Consider the following 23,021-nt stretch of genomic DNA (forward strand, 5'->3'; position numbering starts at 1 on the left):
CACATAGCAAATATAAGTGACCAAAATATTCTTACTATACAACAAAGAAATAAATAGTAACCAAAGCATTCAAACTCTATATAACATAGCAAATATAAGTGACCAAAATATTCTTACTATATAACAAAGAAATGAGTTGTGACAAAATCATTCAAACTCTATACAACATAGCAAATATAAGTGACAAGAACATTCTTACTAAACAACAGAGCAATTAGTAGTAACTGAATCATTCAAATTTTACATTACATAGCATATAATATAAGCATTCAAACTAAAGCAAACATTAGTGACCAAATCATTCAAACTTAATATAACATATACATGATCAGCTACTGTAATTTGAAAAAAATGATAAAAGCAAAATCAAATACAACCCAGGTATTGGTGTAATCTGCTCTCTGATGATAATTGGAAATAAATATATTTGTCCTAGGGCTTAATCAATAAACTAATTTCAACACATATTCGGTCATTCTCATTCTAAGCTTTTTATAATCGGAAATGAAGCCTTTTTATCATAAGTGACTTCATCAATATATATAAATATAAGCAACCAAAACATTCATGCTAAATATATAAAGCAAATATTTGGGACTTAATCATTCAGCTTAACATGATATAACACAAGTATGGGCGTACTAGAAATAAAGACAGTTTATATCACTCGTTACAAAATCAAACAATCCATATAACACACGCATTCGCCTGTTTCACTAACAGAAAAGTGTTTTACTACTCTTGAAAATGATCAAACTGCTCTCATTTCTAGATGTATTTCTAAAAATGCGTTTAAATATTTGTTACTAAATACTTCAAATCATATAAAACACAGACATGATCAGACTCTGATTTCTCATAAAAATTGTTATATCATACTAACATCTCACAATATAAAAGTCAATAGTAACATTGTTAGCATCGTTGACACTTCAATAGATGTTCATTGTTGACGTTTTTTATATTCTTATGTTGAAAATACTAAGCTGTAACAACAAAAACAGCTGTTAAACAAATTAAACAGTCAATAATCGTTTTACATGATATTTACATGTTCTTTATCGTCAAATGTTAACATCTCAATGTCCAAATGTATTAGCTTTTGGAATGCAGATTGGCATAATGGTAAAAATTCATTTTATGCAGGAGACGCTGAAGATTTTTGATTAAAATTTTGGTAATATTTTGGAAAAGATAATTTCAAATTGAGTTTTAGTAATTTTGATTATTAAGGACTATCTTGATGTATCAGTCTGTCCAAAACATATACTTGTTATGAAAAAAATGTTGGATATATTAGTGAACTTATCGCAAATAAAGCATCCGACTCGACATTTATTTACCCACGCAGTTTAACTTACATGTATTTACAGTAATATTAACACTTAAAAGAGAGTATGAAGTAATACGAAATTACCATATTTGTATGGTGTTTTTTATACCCAACACAATCATTATGTCTTTTCCAAAATGATTACTATTTTACACTCATTGACATTAGACTAAATTACCATCAACGAGAATTAACGTGAAGAAACGTTTGTCTTTACAAACAGTTGTTTCTTGAATAATAATGATTTGAAAGGAAATATGTTACTATAAAACTTATTTAATCTATTAAACACTGGCATATGAAATGGAAAATGAAGTATAATCTGATATTGCTTAAGAACGCCTTCTTCTTTCCAACCTGTTGGTCATGTGACCTGGAAAAAAAATTGATGGTTTATACACAAGTACACGAGTGTCACTTTGACATTTGACATATAGTCTGTTTTGCTGCTGACTGTAGGAGACATTTTCTGGGTGTAATATTTTATCTTTTATCCCCAGTAGCTCGGTCATCTTGCCACTTGGCAGGTTCAGGCACATAATGTTGTTAGTGTACCAACCACAGACAAGCAGCTGCTTTCCCACTGTTGTAATGTCTTTTGGACCTCTCAATGCAGGATCTTGGAATGTCTGAAGGATGTTCAGGTCCATGTCCAGCTTGGTGATGGTGTCCTTTTGGAAATCTGATACATATACTACTGCGTCCTGGCCTTCACTGACCACTCTCAAGTTCATTGGAAAACGAAATACTGACTGCCCACTGTCTATTTTCTTCATCACTCTCCCATTCATGTCTATGACCTCCACCTTTCCTCCCCTGAAAGACACTATCAACCTGTCATTATAGTAACCAATACCTAGACAGTAACCACTCACCTTGATGCTTTCCTCAAGAGTGATTTGTTCCAGTGCCCCAAGGAACTGAATAACTGTAATATCTGTAGATGGTAAACAAACAGCCACCCTGTCCCCGGGGAGGACACACATGCCCATTGGGTCATCTGGCACACTAACTTGGGACATCAGTTTGTTGGTCCGCAGGTCAACCATTTTGAATTTACCGTTGTTAAAATCAAACAGAAGCAGCCTGTTTCCAGGCAGGGGGAGCATGTTGGACAGTTTGCAGACTTTGTGGTCAGATGTAGACCTGGGTTGGATGGATGTGTCCGGTGCGAGCTTCAGGCTAGTGAAATCATCAGGTTGTTTCCCTATTAATGAGAAGGTCAATTACTTAGCAATCGTATTATATCAAACGGTCAGAATAAAATGTATGTTTTTAAAACTAAAATTGTGTTTTGTTTTTGTTTAAATCTTTTTCTACTGTTTTTTGTTTCATATTCACCAAAATATCTCATAATTTTAACATTCATTTCACAAAATACAAAACACTTTACACAGCAAAACATCTAAAAAGCATGCTCAAAACAAAAATCTTACAAAAACTACATTTTACCTATCTTGAGTATTTCAAACAAGAACCGGAATAATTGGTTGAGTAATATTAACTTAAATATATAATGTTTAACCGTTTCAAAATATACAGTTCATTGTCTGGGTCGTAGTTATTTGTCGTTTGGCGGAGGAATATAAGGTAGTGGGTCGCGTGCTTTTGTCACTCGAGGCTTTTTATTGGCAGTGTAAAACCCAATTGAAATTTGTAGGGAGGTTTTCAATTTGGCAGATATAACAAGCCTTTATTTATGTCTGTAAGGTTTAGTTTTATATTAAGTTTGACAAATTGCAAAGACAATATTTATTTCAGTTAATAAAAAAGTTATGGGTTGACACAGCGAGTTTTCTTTTTAAAAAGATATAAATAGCGTATATAGATATAAGTAAGTAGCGTTTAGTTCAATAATTATCTTTTTATCATTAATTATCAAGGCTATTTCGAGATCCTCGCTTTTGGCCAAAAAGTGTAATTAAAAGGTCACAATTTAAATGTTTGCAAATGAACAGGAATTTGTTTAGTGTATGGTGGATGCCATAGTTTCTCACACTACGTTGCTTTTGTTGTGGATATTATTCTATGTGTTGCAAGTATGTGTATGCAGCAGGTGCTACAAGTATAAGTTGAATGCAGTAGGTGCTGCAAGTATGTGTTGTATGCAGTAGGTGCTACTAGTATTACATGAATGTAGTAGGTGCTGCAAGTAAGTGTTGCAAAAAGTATGTGCTGCAAGTATGTGTTGTATGCAGTAGGTGCTACTAGAATAAGATGAATGCAGTTGGTGATGCAAGTATGTGTTGTGTGCTGTATGTGCTACAAGTATGTGTTTTGTGCAGCAGGTGCTACAAGTATGTGTTTTGTGCAGCAGGTGCTACAAGTATGTGTTGTATGCTGTAGGTGCTGCAAGTATGTGTTTTGTGCAGTAGGTGCTACAAGTATGTGTTTTGTGCAGCAGGTGCTACAAGTATGTGTTGTATGCTGTAGGTGCTGCAAGTATGTGTTTTGTGTAGTAGGTGCTACAAGTATGTGTTTTGTGCTGAAGGTGCTACAAGTATGTGTTTTGTGCAGCAGGTGCTACAAGTATGTTATTTGTGCAGTAGGTGCTACAAGTATGTGTTTTGTGCAGCAGGTGCTGCAAGTATGTGTTTTGTGCAGTAGGTGCCACAAGTATGTGTTTTGTGCAGTAGGTGCTACAAGTATGTGTTGTATGCAGCAGGTGCTACAAGTATGTGTTTTGTGCATTAGGTGCTACAAGTATGTCTTTTGTGCAGCAGATGCTACAAGTATGTGTTTTGTGCAGCAGGTGCTACAAGTATGTGTTGTATGCAGTAGGTGCTACAAGTATGCGTTTTGTGCAGTAGGTGCTGCAAGTATGTGTTGTATGCTGTATGTGCTGCAAGTATGTGTTTTGTGCAGTTGGTGATGCAAGTATGTGTTTTGTGCAGCAGGTGCTTCTAGTATGTGTTGTATGCTGTAGGTGCTGCAAGTATGTGTTTTGTGCAGTTGGTGATGCAAGTATGTGTTTTGTGCAGCTGGTGCTTCTAGTATGTGTTGTATGCTGTAGGTGCAGCAAGTATGTGTTTTGTGCAGTAGGTGCTTCTAGTATGTGTTTTGTGCAGTAGGTGCTTTTAGTATTAAATGAGTGCATTAGGTGCTGCCAGTATGTGTTGAATGTAGTATGTGGAGCAAGTATTTGTTGTATGCAGTAGGTGCTGTAAGTATGTGTTGTATGCGGAAGGTGCTGTAAGTATGTATTGTATGCAGTAAGTGATACTTGCATTAGTTGAATGCAATAGATGCTGAAAGAATGTGTTGTACGTAGTAGGTGCTGCAAGTACGTGTTGTATTCAGTAGTTGCTTCGTCAGTATGTGTCGTCTGAAGAAGGTGAAACAAGCTGGTATTTGTTTGAAGGAGGTGATTCTAGTATTAGTTCAATGCAATAGGTGTTACAAGTGTGTGTTGTATGCAGTAGGTACTGCAAGTATGTGTCGTTAGGAGTAGGTACTGCAAGTATGTGTCGTATGCAGTAGGTGCTGCAAGTATGTGTTGTTAGCAGTAGGTACTGCAAGTATGTGTCGTATGCAGTAGGTACTGCAAGTATGTGTCGTATGCAGTAGGTACTGCAAGTATGTGTCGTATGCAGTAGGTACTGCAAGTATGTGGTGAATGCAGTAGGTACTGCAAGAATGTGTCATGTGCAGTAGGTGCTGCAAGTAAGTATTGAATGCATAAGGTGCTGCAAGTACGTGTCGTTAGCAAAAGGTGCTACAATGAATGAAGTAGGTGCTGCAAGTATGTGGTCAATGCAGTATGTGCAACAAGTATGTATTAAATGAAGTAGGTGCTGCAAGTATGTGGTCAATGCAGTATGTGCAACAAGTATGTATTAAATGAAGTAGGTGCTGCAAGTATGTGGTCAATGCAGTATGTGCAACAAGTATGTATTAAATGAAGTAAGTGCTGCAAGTATGTGTTGTATGCAGTATGTGCTGCAAGTATGTGTTGTATGCAGTTGGTGCTGCAAGTATGTGTTGTATGCAGTATGTGCTGCAAGTATGTGTTGTATGCAGTGGGTGCTGCAAGTATGTGTTGTATGCAGTGGGTGTTGCAAGTATATGATGTATGCAGTAGGTGCTGCAAGTATGTTTCGTATGCAGTATGTGCTACTAGTATGTGTTGTATGCAGAAAGTGCTTCAAATATGTGTTGTATGTAGTAGGTGCTGCACATACGTGTGGTATTCAGTCGGTGCTGCAGGTATGTGTTGATGCAGAAGATGCTGTAAGGATGTGTCGGATGCAGTTGGTGAGGCAATCATGTGCTGTATGTGTATACAGTAAGTGCTACTAGTATTAGTTGAATACAGTAGGTGCTTCAAGTTTGTGTGGTATGCATAAGGTGAACAAATATGTGTTGTAAGCAGTAGGTGTGCAAGTATATGTTGCATACAGTAAATGCTGCAAGTATGTGCAAAACAAACCTGCATGAAACTTCCATACCAGACACAAAAGGTGTTTAAACATAAAAACATTGGCCGTATAATGGCCATGCTATGTGCACAACCGTCGAAAAGAAAAAGATGCAAAATACTCCATATAAAATAGCTAAAATAGGTACGCGAATGGTACACTTTTACTAAAACACAGTATCACGTCACGCAATTCTCTATTTTCACTTTGTAAACAAGCAATCGTTCAGTTTATACATTCAATAGCTTTTTTGTTAAGGTCTGTAGAAACATGGGTTAAAAAACCGAGAGAAGCTTACACGTCTGGTCTCCGGGTAGGCTTATTCATATTGCGATAAAAGTTATACAAACTTTATGTCTAGGTCAAAATAGCCTTCGAAAACACCAAAATACTTTCACAAACCGCCATTTTGTTGCGCATCTAACATTTCCCTCACTTATGATTCCGTAAAAATAAATTGGACGTTGGACCCCCCTGCTATGTGACCCAAGTTCATTTCTCGGCATGAGCGCATGCGAGTTTAGTTTGTGGTAACGAAGAGGATTTTTCTGGTTTTTCCGGTTCCCGACACAAGAATACACTTACGCACAACATCGAACCAGCGAGAGTGACTTAGCATAAGTATAATTTAATCATAATCACAATCGTTGTCAAATAAATAACGTTTCAATTAACTATTTAGAGTTTTTGTCATTCTAAAGCTAAACTTCAAAGAAACAATACTCATAATATATAGTCCAAAGAATAAAAAAACTCATTAAATAGTTTACACACGTAAATTGAAATACGTTAATCAACGAACTGGTACAAAATCCAAGTTAGTCTAAATAAGCCCTCACGAAACCTACTTGTATATGTAAAATGTTTACTAAAAAGTACTAGAATTCACTTTCCAGTGACTCTAGTTTAAACCTTTTTATTTTAACAGCTTATGTTTTATACTACGACAATAACGCTGTACGGCAAAATATGCGCCAGGTGTGGGGCACGAACCAACCAAATGAGCTTACATTATATAATGAATTCATTTTACGAACCTTTCTTATGTTTTACTTTCTTTGTCTTTTAATACTTAAACCAGACGAGACGGTCCACTTATTTTTTGCAACTCTATAACATAAAAATAACGAAGTGATTGAAATAATCTTTATCACATTCCCTTAAAATTCTCCTCTTAGTTTCACACCATGTTAGGCGTTTACTTCTTGTTTCCCACAAAAAACATGACCATACTGTCGCTTTTTGCCAATTAGGCTGTTTAATATAATGTTTAACATGTTGTTAACATTTGCGCTATTTGACACTACATGCATATGGAAACAAATCTAAGCTGTGACCTTAGCCAATATCTTATATGTTATATCTTACCGATCATAATGTGATTTCTAGACATCTTTGAAACTCTATGAACTCGGGCACAATCGGCGCAAAGCATCTCATTGCAGTCCCTGCATTTAGCCACACATTGAACTTTAATTTCATTTTGTAAATACGGCTCACAATAATAGGTGGGTAGTTCTTTCTTCGGTTCAGACACATTGGTCGAAAATATCGCCATCGACAGTTCAGGCTCAACCGGTGCCAGGTCCTTAACCTTTTGTTCAGATTCGTCAATAGTAGCTCCTTCAATGGGCATTTTAGTTTCTTTAAATATACTAGCCATAACCTTTTCATTGGCTTCGCCAATAGTATATTCCTCAATGTGCTTTTCTGTTTCTTCCTGTATCGTTTTCTTAACCTTTTCCCCAGCTTCGTGAACAGTATATTTCTTAATGGGCTTTTCTGTTTCTTCCTGTATCGTAGGCTTAACCGTTTTCCCGGCTTCGTCAGCCGTATATTCCTCAATGTGCTTTTCTGTTTCCTCCTGTATCGTAGTCTTAACCTTTTCCCCGGTATCGTGAACAGTATATTCCTCAATGGGCTTTTCAGTTTCTTCCTGTATCATAGTCTTAACCCTTTTCGCGGCTTCCTCAACAGTACATTCCTCAATGGGCTTTTCTATTTCTTCCTGTATCGAAGTCTTAACTTTTTTTCCGGCTTCGTCAAAATTAATTTCCTCAAAGAACTTTTCAGATGGTTCCGGTTTCAAAGTCGTCATAATCTGTTGGCCAGATTTATTTAAATAGAATTCCTCCAAGAGCGTTTTAGGTTCATCTAATACTTGCTCTTTCTTTTTAAGTGAAGTTACCCCAGATTTATCAAATTCCATTTTCCCGGTTCGAATACTGAAAGCAGATAAAATAGAAGATGTATTGGCCTTTAGTCAATGTTACGTTTCTCACAAGTATGTCACCTTGAAAGTAAGAAACATCATAGACAGTAAAATTGGAAATGTGAATTATCATGTTTTTGGTATATATTTCTTATAGAGAAAAACAAAGGACCAAAGTGCTTGTAAAAAAGACGCGGCAGAAAAACGTTTTACAATCATTTGCAAGTGATACCTGATGATATGTAAAAGGTTGAAGAAAAACCTTCCAAATTTGATCTCAGTAATTTGAAACACCAAATAATTTTCACTGAACTCATTATAGAGAAATTCCTTAAAGGATTTGTTGATTTCACTGTTACATTGTATCTTATTTCACGCGTGCTCATATAAAATATTAAATTGAATTAAAAACGATCTTGCACTGAAATCAAAAAACTTTTTTTTTACTTCATTCATATTTCGTGCTCTCTTAGTTGATCTTCCGCTTAAAAAACTCTTGATCCCGATGAAGAACCTCCGAAGGGAATTAACTAGAGTTTGCTGCAAAATGCACGTGCAGTTACGGCCTAGTTACATAAAAAGTCATATATTTAATGACATTTCATGTGTTCAAATGCTTTTCATTTTAAATTGCGTTTGGGCAATATAAATCAAATATATTTGCAATTTAGAAAAATGAAATTTAACCTTGTACGCAAATTTTCAATTTCCATGGACAGTAATAAGTCTTGATTCAGTTAAGTTGATATCATATGTGAAATCTATCTGATCCTGAAGGTATTATGTTGATAAAATCTTACCAAAAACACGTGGGAAATGCGAAAAAGACATGTACCTTTGAAAAAGTGTTTCATAACTTAGCAAAAGCGTCCAATGTCTGTTTAGAAACGTTACCAACTATACATATATATATAGTAAACATAGAACGAGGTATGAACTCTATTTATTATTTCAGATACGGATATATTTGATACAATTTCATGTAAGGTTCCGGAACATGCATTTGTTTATTAAACAAAAGTGATGTTAACTTTGAGACAAGTCATCTAGGTTTACATGGCTTTAATGTTTCAATCTGGTAAACGGCTAGCAAACACTCACATACACAGTGTCGCATATGGTCTGTTTTCCATATGCATACAGCATGCGTTAGTAAGCCACGTACGTAAAACGCGTCAATACCTAAAAACGTAAACCGTTTGCTATGTGTTCTCCAAAAGAAACAGGAACAATAAGTAGAAATATCATCTCGTAATTAACTAGTCCTTACTCCAAAGAGAAGTATTTTTTTTCTTTTTACTGACAGTTTGATTAATTAAACTGTATCATTCTCAGTGTTTCAATCATTCAAGTAAAACATAAATGCTTTTCCAGCATGTAAGTAGTACGTTCAAAAAAGGTTTAGACATTGTGTCTCTATGTTTTACAAGCCAAACACAGTCCGCTTTGGGTTCGGGCGGCAAAATTTCGCACACTACGGGATTCCCAGTGGGTACGAATAGCATCTTGATGTAGACACATTTAATACACCCAGAGCTATTTAATGTGTTTGTGATTACGTATTTTGACGAAGGACGCGGACCAAATTCACATTGAATACCGGTCTTAATACTCATATAGAAAGTACCCAATCACAAAACGTATAAAACAATTGGCGGAATACATCAAAATAGACTTACTCGGCATTTTCTCTATCATGCTGAATATTCGTCAAATTCAATTCAAGACTCTTGCGAACACTGTCATCTTGTTGTTTTTCATCTAAAGAATTTAACCTTTGGCTCAACAGCTCCAATGCGCACATCATGGATATAGGGTCGATCTCTTGAGCTTCTCCTGAAATATATAATAATAAGTAATGCTGATGTAATTTGATTTATACCGCATCTTTAGGTATTGGTTGCAACTTTCAACGTTAATAAACGTCTGTGTGTAACTTTCGAAACAAAAGGGCCAAAAGGGCCTAATCTCGATTACCTCAGTACTAATGCTTGTAAATAAGTAGGTAATCAAGTAATTGTCAATAATATGCGAGGTAAATACTGGAATTGGTATTAAGTTTTCAAAGACACATACGTGGACCTAATTTCCAAAGTCATTTCCTTGAAAAATCAGTGGTTACTTGATGAGTGAAATACCCATGACGGAGTCATCTTTGATTCCAGCATATTTGACTCCAGGGGCTCATTTTAAACACTTTTGTTTAAGCGCAACTAATAAACGCTATATATCAATAGTCGAAGCTATAAGTTTAAAGTCGTTTCATTTCCGTTGTCATGGCAACGACAGTTCTGCATGGAATTCACTACTTTAAAACACCCAAGGAAAATATATAGGGAGTATGTTCAAGGTTGGCTTAGTTGTTTAGGAAGTCATGTCGTTTGTAAAAAACAGGACGACACACGACATACGACAGACTAATACCTGTCGAAATAGCTTACAATGAGTACCAATTGTGCTCGAATGACCGCAAAAGAAGTGACCCCGAGAGCAGCTTCGTGACGCCATATGTTGAAGACGGACAAAGGCTTATCGCAATAATTCAATTAGTATATGCTTTAAAGTTATTGATTTCAAATACTGAATTAAAATGATTTCAATTTCAATGAGTACATAAAACACGTTCATTGGCGATGTTCTTGGGCAACCCTTGCACTTTTAATTCTGACTTTTTGTTTCCTTTATAGCCTTATAGGGTAAGCAGGTCTAACTCCTGGTCGCAATTTTGTTAATGGATAAGGTTCGTTTTTTACAACTGTGGTAATGAACATTTCTGACAAGTAAATTTGTGTTCTGACTACATGCATTAAAGAAAAATGATTTTTAAATTTCATTAACCTTTAGAGATAAAGAGAGAAAGTAGGCCCCCGCCCGTATTTTGGCGGATAAGGTTCGTATGAGCCTCGATGATAGATGGTAATCCTAATGATTTGCTTTAAATTTTGACAATAGGTCTTCGAGAAGATTAATTTCTGAATAAAATCATTTCCGTTGCCATAACAACCATTAGCCTTTTGTTTAAACCTGAGCTCAAGTATCCACATGTGATTATTATGTTTTTTTGCATAGTTAATCTATTTGATTGGTTATAATAATAATTTGATAAATTGAGAACAGTCAATTACCATTTTGTCTCACTTTCAACAAAACAATAATTAAACCACTTTTTTCCAACGGCTAGCCAAAGGATAATTAATTTAATACTCATCGAAATTGAACACAGGTTGTTCATAACAATTGTTTATGAATTTGCGACGAACAAAGCTAACCTAAGCTACAAAACACTACAGATACCTGATTTAAGGAAAGCAGCAATCACGTCCGGTACGGCGACTGTCATTTCCAAATTTTCAAATTCTTCTCTTGTTCTTAAGAGTTCTTGGACCACTTCAAAAAAAGAGTCAAGAGTCCCCGACAAATATGTTTTGATGAACTTCCACATCCTAACGGCATTGTCAAAGCGAAGTTTTATCTCCAGACACGCTCTTTTTGCGCCTAAAACCCGCATTCCTTCTAGAAAATGAAATTGTATATATGAAAAAACATAATGTTTTATCTGTTTTCGTCTGTAATATTTCAATGGTTATTTAATTCTTCTCTTGTTCTTAAGAGTTCTTGGACCACTTCAAAAAAAGAGTCAAGAGTCCCCGACAAATATGTTTTGATGAACTTCCACATCCTAACGGCATTGTCAAAGCGAAGTTTTATCTCCAGACACGCTCTTTTTGCGCCTAAAACCCGCATTCCTTCTAGAAAATGAAATTGTATATATGAAAAAACATAATGTTTTATCTGTTTTCGTCTGTAATATTTCAATGGTTATTTAAGTCCTTATTATTTGCAAGTTTGTTTCAAGAAAATCAAAAATGAGGAGATGTGAAGTTGATAAATGTCCCCCAAAGACCATTTTTGCGTTCCACAATATGTTCAACAATATTTCATATTGTCATCTGGTAATGGAATAATACCCATATCGAATAATGCACTGAAGAACCAAACATTCAAAGGTTCCAATGTAAGCGAACATTTGCATAGAGTGCTGTTTTGAAAAACATAAAGTTTGCGTATCAATAAAGTGAGGAATAAATATGTTGAATATTTGATTTGCAGTGGTGAGATCATTACTGTTTGGCATATGTTTATATAAGCTCTATCAAAATATTGATATTATTATTTCATTAATAGTTTTATTAATTCTCTTATATTAGTAACATATTATAATGTCTTTCAATACTTTTTAATCAAAACAATAGCTTACTGAGCCGATGTACGCAAACTATGTTGACTTACAACTACATATTGGCAATACACACTTTGTACAAGTTTATTTTGTTTAATCTGTCATTTTAAATGATATAGACGGACACAATTAAACTGCTTTTCTAAATTAAAGGGCAGTATCTCTTAAATAACTGATTCGATGCATCCAATACACGCAAAATAGTCACAAAATTATTGTCATTCACATTTCATTTTTGTGAATAAAATTCTGGAAGAACGGACGAATGTGAAGACTGACGGACATAGCCTTATTGATATCTTTCAGAAAACAGAAGGAAAAGGGGGGATAACTTTTAGATTAATCTCCCAGCATTTATATTTCATATACGGTGCACAAGTTGACATTTATATATGGTTCAATCTTTAATCGATTCTTTTAACTAGTTTCCGTGTCTGCGCCATTGAAGAAAATGAATAAGAATAATGATAAAAAGGCGAAGAGAGACATGATAAGATATACTTTAAAATTCCTTGCAACAATACGTACCATAAGGATTGTTCAAGATCTTCCAGGTCAGAAAGATTGAATGGATGATAAGCTCTTTCATATTTGGATCCATGTCTCCAACAATTTCTGGTGCATGTTTTTCTACAAGCTGCATACAAATGTCCGCAAACGATGAATAGAGGAGATTTTTCTCGTCATCTTTCACTTTTGAGAAAAAAACCATCAGTGTCAACTCTGAAATAAATCGATGAGTTATGAGTCACGTAATGCAGTTCTTTCGATCGACTATCAATACATCAGACTGACCTGTTTGGTCTTTCATATTTCTAAGTGTGAAATATATCATGATATTTTCTTAAATGTACATCAAACACACGAACTATTATGATATAATGTGTGAATATAACGATAACCTTGATCCTTCTGTGAGAGCCTGTGTATTTCTGAAATATAAAATGAAAAAATAGCATCCATGAATACGAAAAATTCACGTTCTTGTCTAATTATCAGCTTCATAATTTGATGTTTTATTTACTTAAATATATATTTGTTCACCTGAGTACAATACGTAGCAAACATGAAAACAAAACATCTTAATAACTGTTTAAATACAAATTTATTGGAAGTTACATTTTGCATTTATTTATTCACAATTATTATTCTTGTCATGCTTTGGGCGATTTTATTTTACCTTTAACAATATTGTCTAACTTTTGATTAATATCTCTATCATTGGCATAAGACCTTTCAAGGTGCTTATGATCTGCCAAGATGAAACATCTCATTCTTCCATTTTCAATGTCACCCATGTCCTCCTTAATTTCAGTTTCAAATGCAACATCCCCTATATATGTCAGCCCTGAGTTAATGAAATCTTTCAGAACAGTTAAATGTTCTTCGTAAACTAAAGATTCCATATCTGGAGTTTCTGTGTGACAAAGACTGTTTCTCATCTCTCTCAAGCTATTCAATGACTCCGCTATTCTGACATGTAATGTTTGTGGTTTTGGACTCAACACCGAGAACATACAAGAACATAAGCTCATATTCCACTTGTTAACATCTGTTGGCTTTCCGGACTGAGGGTACAGTTTTTCTTCATTTTCTTTGCCAACTGTTGTTGCAAGCACTTGGGCTTTATATTGCTGAGTGATTGGATCTATCGGATTTCTAAAATCATTGATAATGAGCTTCCTTTGAATGTGAGTATAAACACAATTAAGTAAGGACATGTCCCATTGCTCGATATTTGTTAATATCCCTGTTGCTGGGTATAATATGTCTTGTTTTTTTTGCAAAGAAGCAACTGGCATTTTTAATAGATGTGCCTTTTCTGTCGAAAGAAATTGATCCACAGATGTATAGCCAAGGTAAGACGTAAACATTGGGAGAATCTTTTTCTTGACCTTAACACAACAACGCATAAGCATCTGTAAGATGTTGTTGAAACGGTCAGCATCGTTTAAAGTGTAAATGTCCGACATGATCAATGTCCAACTGAAACAAGTGGAGGCTAACCATTAGCAAAACAATTCAACATTAAAATATATGAAATCCGGAAATAAACACCATCAAAATAAATTATTGAAGATAAATTAGTACAAATGTTTATTTTGTAAAAGCTTTCGAATGTAAGTATATTTACTGTTAATTTTATATACGAATAAAGAAGAAGAAAAAGAGACAAACTTAAAATGGAAATAAACCAAACCAAAAGTGCATCTACATGGCAGAAAAATGATAAAAAGATTAACAGAATTCAGGTAAATATACCCTTTGAAAATTTATGAAAAATGCAACATAATAAGTAAAACGTTCACGAATAATCACAAAAAATAATCAAAGAAGTACTTGAAATATGTTTCTGACTAGTATAACGAATAAATCATGAAAGGAAAATGTATATGCAAACTTGTTTAATTGTTTTACAAGGCATTCAACTCTAAACCTTATGATAATGATACAACATCTGATCTTGACTTTCCAAATGTTAATGAACTAGGTGAAGAAATCATCTTGTAGGAAGTTAATAGAGCAATGTCAAAACTTAAAAAATGTAACATTAGTGGTAAAGTTCAGATTTAACGATTGAATGGTATGCAGTGAAATCACGTCTTTTCTTTAAAATAACGATTTGTTTTAAAGTCAAGGAGTACGACAATTTCTGTCCTATATTATTACCTATTGGTTCAAATTATCTTAAAATACTGGTACTTAACACATTATGCTTGTCAAAAGAAAACTAGTCATAATACTAATGCACCAGTTTTAGATGTATATTTGAAGCTTGTTGTTTTGCTCTACGCAGGTAAAACAGTGCTTTTGCTAAAGGTAAACACAAAGTCATTTCGTTGGTGTATTACTTTTAATTATTGCCATACATCAAATTTGTTACTAATATTGGTAAATAAATAAACTTATTTTGCGGTAGACCAAGACCAAGTTGTCTGAAAATAAAGTAATCTAAAACATTAATTTAGAACATGTTGATACTTTTAAATAAGAAGGTTTTCTGTTTTCATAAAATCATCAGAGTAGTTAATCCGACAATTTGTTATGTGAAAATAAGAGATATTTGTTAAACATTACAATGTCAACGGAAATTATTAAATAAAACTGTGATACCTATCTTGTTTTATTCATGTTACTTATGGCATAACAGCTTTCTTAGCAAAATTGAGAAAAAGAACTTATTCGTTTTATAAAACATATTTTATATGTTGCGATATCAAACATGCAATGCTTCCGTTATATAGATGATTTAGATACTGTAGTTAACCGCATATGGATCATTTTGGTTTTCAAAGGTTAAAAAATTGTTGTATGACCTTGGATTCCATTGGCCCTGGAACAGTATGTCGGTCGCTAAGTTACAACTTTCATACGGTATTGAATGCTTATATATAATAATGTGATTACTTAAATTATGTTTAAACTTTTTGCTACTGAGCATGTTTCTGTAGCTTTTTGCATATATATTGCCTTTTGCCAGCTAAATATATGCTTATTGTCGATAAAAAAGAGATGTTCACTTTAAGATTATTGTTTATATCAGCCATTACATGCCTCAAGCATCATATGATATATACTTAAATGGCCACATAGCAGAAAAATAAACAAAGAATACATACTAAGCAGAAGTTGTAGCTACATTACAGGAAATCAAGAAACAAAGAGAAAGAGTATTTGCTCGTTTTGACATGAACGTATATATTAGAAATTTTGAGTGATTTTTAATAGTCTGACAGTTGGTTATAGACAAAACGAAAAGTGTAACAAGATCAGTTCAGTTCATCCCCTGGATTAAATATCGTCGTATAAACGCCACTTTTTGTGAAATTAATGTTTAAATGAATACATGAATATATTGAATCAAAGTTCTGTAGATGGAACAGTAACAGTTGAATGTTGAACAGCTATATTGTACGACCCAGCCATAAACGTGGGTAGCTAAAATCAATAATAACAAACATATATGTTCTAACCTTCAATAAACAACACATGGTTAATACTTTATTACTCCCCCTTGACGTAACTTTTCCATGACAATGTATGTAAACAATGGCATTTGACAGTCACCACACAGACAACTTTTGCAAAATTAATACAATCCGCATGCAGTAAATCTTACATGGCTTGCGCATACCTTTTATTTCTTGAAATACTGTCGATGTAACCGATTTTCGCGACTTTCGTGCACTTTGCGATTGATGACGTCACAAATATGACGTCATGCACGGTTGTTTAGCAATAAAATATACGAGTTTATTTTCGCAACATAATTGGCAATTATTTAAAACAAACTAATTATATTTTTAAAAAACTATTTTTTTTCATTATTTGAAGCTCAGAATTTATGTTAGTTTAAGCCATTTTACATAACAAACCACACCAAGCCCTTTTGTCAATTTTCTTGATTTTGATTGTAAGCTGTACAGAAACATTTTTAAATATATTTACTATTTTTAAGTATCCAATAGTTCACGAGCAGTGGTATACCGAAGCAAAAATATTTATATTCTTTTATTGTAATTTAATACTATTTTAAATCTGTTAATACAAGTACCCCGAGTAGAGTCTTAACAAAAAGATTTAAATCAATATTGCAATAAATAGATATTAAAAAAGGCTTCTATTTAAAAATATTCCTGAAGCTCAAAACTGTTTGTGCTTGCAATGATGATGGACCTCAAGGTTTATACAATTTTAGCCAAATACTGCAATTACTGCAGCCTTAAATATGATCACGCGAAAAAAAGTTTTGAAAGTGGGCTAAGCGTAACACGCTTGTGTAAATGTTATTCTTGTATGTGTGTTTAAGAGAAAAAGAGGGTTGGCGAATTGAAAGTCGCTATAATTATAATAATTTCACTTGCTTTGTGCAAAGCTTGATCGCTGAAGACAATGAATAATGGCGATTGTGATTGCATTGGTTTGTTAAGAGCACGTGACATCCACCTTACAATTTGTTCGTTTCGTGAAAAAGGTGAAATGAATCTAGCGGTAAGACCGCGAAAAACAAATGTTATGCGTGTCGTTATCACGAAACGGTTTTCTTAACAAAACCAATGAATGAAATTAACTAGCAAGTTACATAAATACTTTTATATCCGATAAATATATATTTATACATATTTATTTATTCATATATCAAGAATAGACGTAAGTCATATTTACCAATTTCAATATCCACAAGCACACATTCAGGAGTATACTGAAGTAATGATGTATTGTTTTAATGTTAGATATCGTGAAACATGATACATGAGTCTTTACAAAAGATTTGGGATCAACATTTGAATGTTAAGTATTAAATACCTCTATGGATTTTAATCAATTATCATAATGAAATAAATTTATTGCCAAACATTGAAACGGTTATGCTAATATAATTGCAAGGTCAAAATCTTTCGTTGATCCGTGATTTGATGTGATGTATTGCTTTATTCGATATATTGATTTGGTGTAGTTTTCTTTTGCGTTTTGGACCTACTATAAACTTCCAAATACTTGAAAGCCCATGTTTTGTGTCTGTCGTGGTAGAGTCTTCTTCGAATATCACACCCGGATGAATCCATTCACAGTTTAAGGATATGGTGGCCCCTTTTCTGTCGAAGGTTAAAAGTAGATACATTAAATTGCCCCTAGAATTCTGCAAATGGTGGGTTTAAATCAACTGCTAAATTTAAAATGCTTGAAATTACTAGTTTATTTGTACATCGTTTTGGTAGAGCTTTTATTAAGTAATAGTCACTTTCTTAAGTTGTGTAAATACTTGTCGAGTTGTCTAATACATAAATGTAGTGGATGAATGATCAGGACGCATATTCTCTCCAAGGGGCGAGGCTTCATAATTTTTAAACAGTAAATACACGTGTGATGGCGATCGGTGAAAAGCTAAATATAGATATTTTTCATGTGTTGATATGTATCCTATGGTTTTTCAAAACAGAATCCACTCATGAAACCAAACCTTTTTTATATCTAAGACAGGCAACTCTCGTAAGCGTTATACGAAATCGGAGTATACAGTTGTCTCCCGGGACACAACGTTTGTAACGAACTCGGCTATGGTTTATCTAAAGACAATAACCACAACCCCAAGGTTTAAGTCTGAGGTAAGGTTAGCTCGGCGGCCTTACACGTGTCCCGTGGTTGTGATTTGCTTCCATATTTTTGTCATCGTTTTAACATCGGTTTATTCACCTCCTTTTGATCGGTTAATGCCTCCGACCAGTTTTTATGGGTTAATTTACCTCGGTAAATCCCCCCTCACATTTCACAACTTCTATCGTTGTTTTTGCGTTATATTAAACATCACTATAACTTTTTTAAGACAGTTTCAAGATTATTTTTTTTAACATTTCTATTGTATTATTTTAAGCGGAGTGTCGCAACTGCCCCTAGTTTTAAGTTTTAACAATGCAATATGAGGCAAACAATAAAAGGCAATATTTTAATCCCAGGAAGGTCTAATAAATCTTGCAAATTTTCTTGAAGAATTCTCTTTAATCAGTTTTTTTACTTTCAGACATAAATTTGGATGTTCTTCTCATTTACCATTGCATGTCAGCAATAAATTAAGTTCTGTCCATCTCACATTACTTTAATGTGATTAGTTGAGGAAATGAAAATGTAAAAAAGTTCCTTTTAATTTAGAATGACCATGAATCTCTTTTTTATTGTCGGGTTATTTATGGCAATATTTATATAAAAACTAAACAGTAGACGTACGTTTAAATAATAACCCCGTTTAATGGTACAACGCAAAATATATAAAACACAAAAATAAACAATCACAAACCAGAAACGTCGAATCAAAGCACAAAATTCATTATTATGTTTGTGTGTGTAAAACTACCATATTTTTAGGGGCTATGAAGGGACTATAAAATAGAGTATATTAATTGGTTAGCTGTTCAATTAAGGAATATAATCTGTAGTACTTAAACATAATATAAATACATGTTCATGCATACATAATGCAAGTTGGACTATTTTTTAAATTGATTGATATAAAGATGAAGATCAGGAATAACAATTTATTAGTTGTAACGTTTTCAATTACAATGGTATATTTGATAAACGTGTGTGTGTTTTTTGTCAAAGCCACAAGTCCGCCTATGATACATGATACGCAAGAAGAAAATGATCTGCCCGATAATAGGTAAAGCAGATGTAAAAGCAGATGTAAAATCGTTCAATAGTTGTATTTATCTTTAGATAAATTAAGTAGTTTAATCATTTTCTAGCATTTGTCAACGACAATGGTGTTTTGTTCTAAAAATGACAAAGGTTTATTCTTTTGTCTTTTTTGATGTGAGGTTATTTCTATGTATGGTCATTTTTAAAGTCGCGTTAGAGAATAAAATAAATAAATATATATATTGCACCTAACAGCACATTTAAAGGACTTTAACCCTAGAGTACCTCGATCAAGTCCATTCTGCTCATCAGATTTTGACTGATTAAATTGCAGCTTTGTGGGCAGACATACTATTTCCATTTTGTTTTAAGACAAGAGCAGAAAAGACAAAATCAAATGTTTTATATTGAAAATGATAATCCTTGACAATTATGACTTGTCTCAATATGTTTAAGTAAAAGGAAATACCCTAGTACTCCTTTTAATAACTGTTTTACTCTTCAGCATGTTATCATATTTAAAGTATGATATAAATACTATAGCTCATTGATCGTAATAGCGGGAAATCGAAGCCAGAGAAAATAATGTCGACTTCGTTTTATTGGGTTGATTGTATTTCTTCTATCTTTAATTGGCTGCAATACTTATTTTTTATACAGAAGAAAAACTAAAACGTATGGAGAGTATTCCTAAATTATAAACTGATTAAAACTGAAATCTAATGCGAACATATAATTTACTAAACAGCGGGGATTCAGAAAATCCATTTTCATACTGGATTTGCATTAAAAGAGAAACCTAGTGTAGCAGTCAATTAAATCAAATACCAGCCTTTAATAAGTCCCATGATTAATTGTTAAGATTATCAGTTTTACAACTTAACTAAACACGTGGTTATAGTTTGGTTTCCCGACCGCTAAAACAGGTTAACAATCTTAGAAGTTTACAACATTTTAGGTTTAATCTTAATGACCAAGAAGGGCTCGTTCTCTTTGCTCACCCCGCCTTTATCATTAAAGGTTCACCCTGAGTGTCCAAACTATTTCTGGAATCATTTTGTACAGATGCTTCTGGTGATTTATTCTATTTTAAAAGTTGTTTGCCCATGGAACAAACAAGAACTCGTTTTAAAAAGCTCGCGACGGTAGTTTGAAAACAAACTCACAGTTGAAATTACAGAATACTTTGTTATGACTTAGGCGTCCCTCAAGGATCTATTCTTGAACCGATCTTTTTAAAATCTTTATCAATGATATTTTTAACTTTGTCCACCATACCGACCTTTATAACTATGCTGATGACAATACCTTATCAAGCTGACACAATGGCATAAATGTGGTTAAAATGCTATTGAAGAAGACAACAAGTCCTTGATCCAGTTGGTTTTCTGATAATTAAATGAAAGCCAATATTTATGCAAAAAGCTACAGAACCAAGCTCAATAGCAAAAAGTTTAAACATAAACCCGGTTTAGTGGCACTGGGTAAACGCCAAAGACATAGAACATGAAATCACAAACAAGAAACATAGAAGAACAGCACAAAACTCCACAAACAGCACAGTACATACATACTATATATATAAAAATAAGTTATGTTTATCAAGAATTGTTAGGAACCGCCTTGGAACGGTCAGTAAAATGTAAATTTACTGGGGATTTAAACCAGTTTATGTGCACAAACCTCTCTCTTATCTCAACAATCTTAAATAAAGATAAACTCAATAGGTAAATCTTATCAAAGTATGCATTAACTTGAGGAAACTTATCAATAAAACAAATAATAATAAACGTATAGGTAAACCCCAAGTATTTCTATGATTAGAGATCCTAACTCTATTTGCAGACGGGGAGATACAATTCAGAGCACCTAATTCAAAGCTTTTCAAAGATACGATGCAGTCATTGTTTGAAACTATAAACATCCCACACAGTCTGCCTTATAAAATGAAAGGTGTAAAACTGTGTGATCATAGAGTTTCATAATAAAAAGCATCATTGTAATAAAACTGGGAACAAATAAGGAAAACTATTAAAAATAAAAGCGACATGTATTAGCTAATCTCTCCTTCCAAATGGTTTGAAAATGTAAAATATTTGAAGAAAATGAAGTCACATGCCAAAACACTCAGTCAGCCAAAAACGTGTTTGCCAAATACGGTTTTAAAGATAACATGAATTAGCAAAATCTTCATGAAAAATCAAAGGACTGAAAGCTTAGTTATGAAAGGATGCTATATTCAACCCTATATTTTGTTTCAGGTATTCATCTTCAAAAACTAGAAGGAAAGTGCTCTTCAAAATATTGCCTTTATATTTACGGTTGAAATAAAATCCAAGTAATTCATTAAGTCTATCTGCCCAACTACCTGCTGGAAACATTTTAATTTTACGAACTTTCTTTAAAATAAATCACTATAAAAATCGGGATGAACAATACTATTAGCAATCAGCGATTTAAGACTACTATTGTACTTCGATATGAGATTATAATGACCATTAATAAATTTTGTGAAAGTTTTCCTTAATTTATCATATCTGAAACCCTGTTTTAGAAGTTTTTGCGTCATGAGTTTACTGCGAGAGCTGATTTTTTTTACATCTGTACATATCAACTGTGCAATAAAAACACCATATGCGGGTGAACTAGGAACATCACCATCTAAAGAAGGGTAATTAATTATTTTAAAATTGAAATCATCACGTTTATCATAAAGATTAATACTCAATATATCTTTATTTTCTTCGAGTTGCAGATCTAAATAGGATGCTTTCAAAACGGATGTATTAGATTTATTAAGTTGCAATTGTTAAGGGTCTATCGAATGAATGTTATCTGTAAACACGGGATTGTCTTAACTTAGAATATCATCAAAATATCTAAGTGCTATTGAAATGATAGATAATTTTAACATAGATTCACTTTCTTAGCAGTATAAAAAGAGGTCTGCAAGTCAAGGTGCATAATTGCCACCCATTGGAATTCCAATCGTTTGCTTATATAAACATTTACCGAATTTTAGAAAATAATTATTGAGTACAAAATTTAAAACTCCAATGACATCAGTGCATGTCCAATACATATATTTATCTGAACGATTATTAGTAAAAAAAGCTTATTTAACATTAACTGCCATGTAAGTAGATTTCTCCCTCGCAAATGTTTTTTCGATAAGAGTAGGCAATTTGTTTGTTAATAAAGATTGCTAGTACACTCTGTAAAACCGCCCTTTTCTCTAGGACACGACCTCGTCCCAACACAGAAGAAATACACCCATCTTGGTATTATTTGCAATGAGACTCTCTCTGTGCAGGAATGTGTTCAAGAAGCGTGTACAAAACTTCGTGGATCTTATCTAAATATATGCAGCAGTGGTATAAACCCTGATACTGTCAGTGCCAAAACCCTTAGGACATATTACCAGTCAGCGATCCTACCACGGGCCCTGTACGGGTGTGAACTATGGACTAATATATCAAAGAATGAAATTCAGAGACTAGAAGTTGCGCATAGGTTTTGTGTAAAACACATTCAAGGATTTCAAAGAAGTGTTGATACTAAATTCGTTTTATCTACTTTGAACATTACATCTATTGAAGTACTTATCGATTGTAAAAAACTTCAATTTTTCGGTCAAATGTGCAGACTTCCGTGTCAATATTTAGCGAAGATCATCTTCAACAG

The 23,021-nt window shown here is 33.6% G+C and overlaps 2 protein-coding genes across 2 annotated transcripts; both read right to left on the reverse strand.

Moving 5' to 3' along the window:
• Positions 1 to 1,531: 1,531 nt before the first annotated feature.
• On the reverse strand, positions 1,532 to 11,423 carry LOC128236472 (uncharacterized). The gene is made up of 4 exons (XM_052951347.1): positions 11,258 to 11,423; positions 9,643 to 9,799; positions 7,120 to 7,976; positions 1,532 to 2,540 (listed from the first exon to the last, which is right to left on the reverse strand). Exons 1-4 carry the CDS (start codon positions 11,403 to 11,405, stop codon positions 1,666 to 1,668), a joined length of 2,037 nt encoding a protein of 678 aa, XP_052807307.1. The 5' UTR covers positions 11,406 to 11,423; the 3' UTR covers positions 1,532 to 1,665.
• Positions 11,424 to 11,539: 116 nt separating this feature from the next.
• On the reverse strand, positions 11,540 to 13,651 carry LOC128237935 (uncharacterized). The gene is made up of 4 exons (XM_052953512.1): positions 13,384 to 13,651; positions 13,106 to 13,135; positions 12,732 to 12,926; positions 11,540 to 11,712 (listed from the first exon to the last, which is right to left on the reverse strand). The coding sequence occupies exons 1-4, from the start codon at positions 13,643 to 13,645 to the stop codon at positions 11,540 to 11,542; spliced, it is 660 nt and encodes a 219-aa protein (XP_052809472.1). The 5' UTR covers positions 13,646 to 13,651.
• Between the last annotated feature and the right edge of the window lie 9,370 nt (positions 13,652 to 23,021).

The sequence above is a fragment of the Mya arenaria genome, chromosome 6 (assembly GCF_026914265.1).
Source record: "Mya arenaria isolate MELC-2E11 chromosome 6, ASM2691426v1".
NCBI classification, from domain to species: Eukaryota; Metazoa; Mollusca; class Bivalvia; order Myida; family Myidae; genus Mya; species Mya arenaria.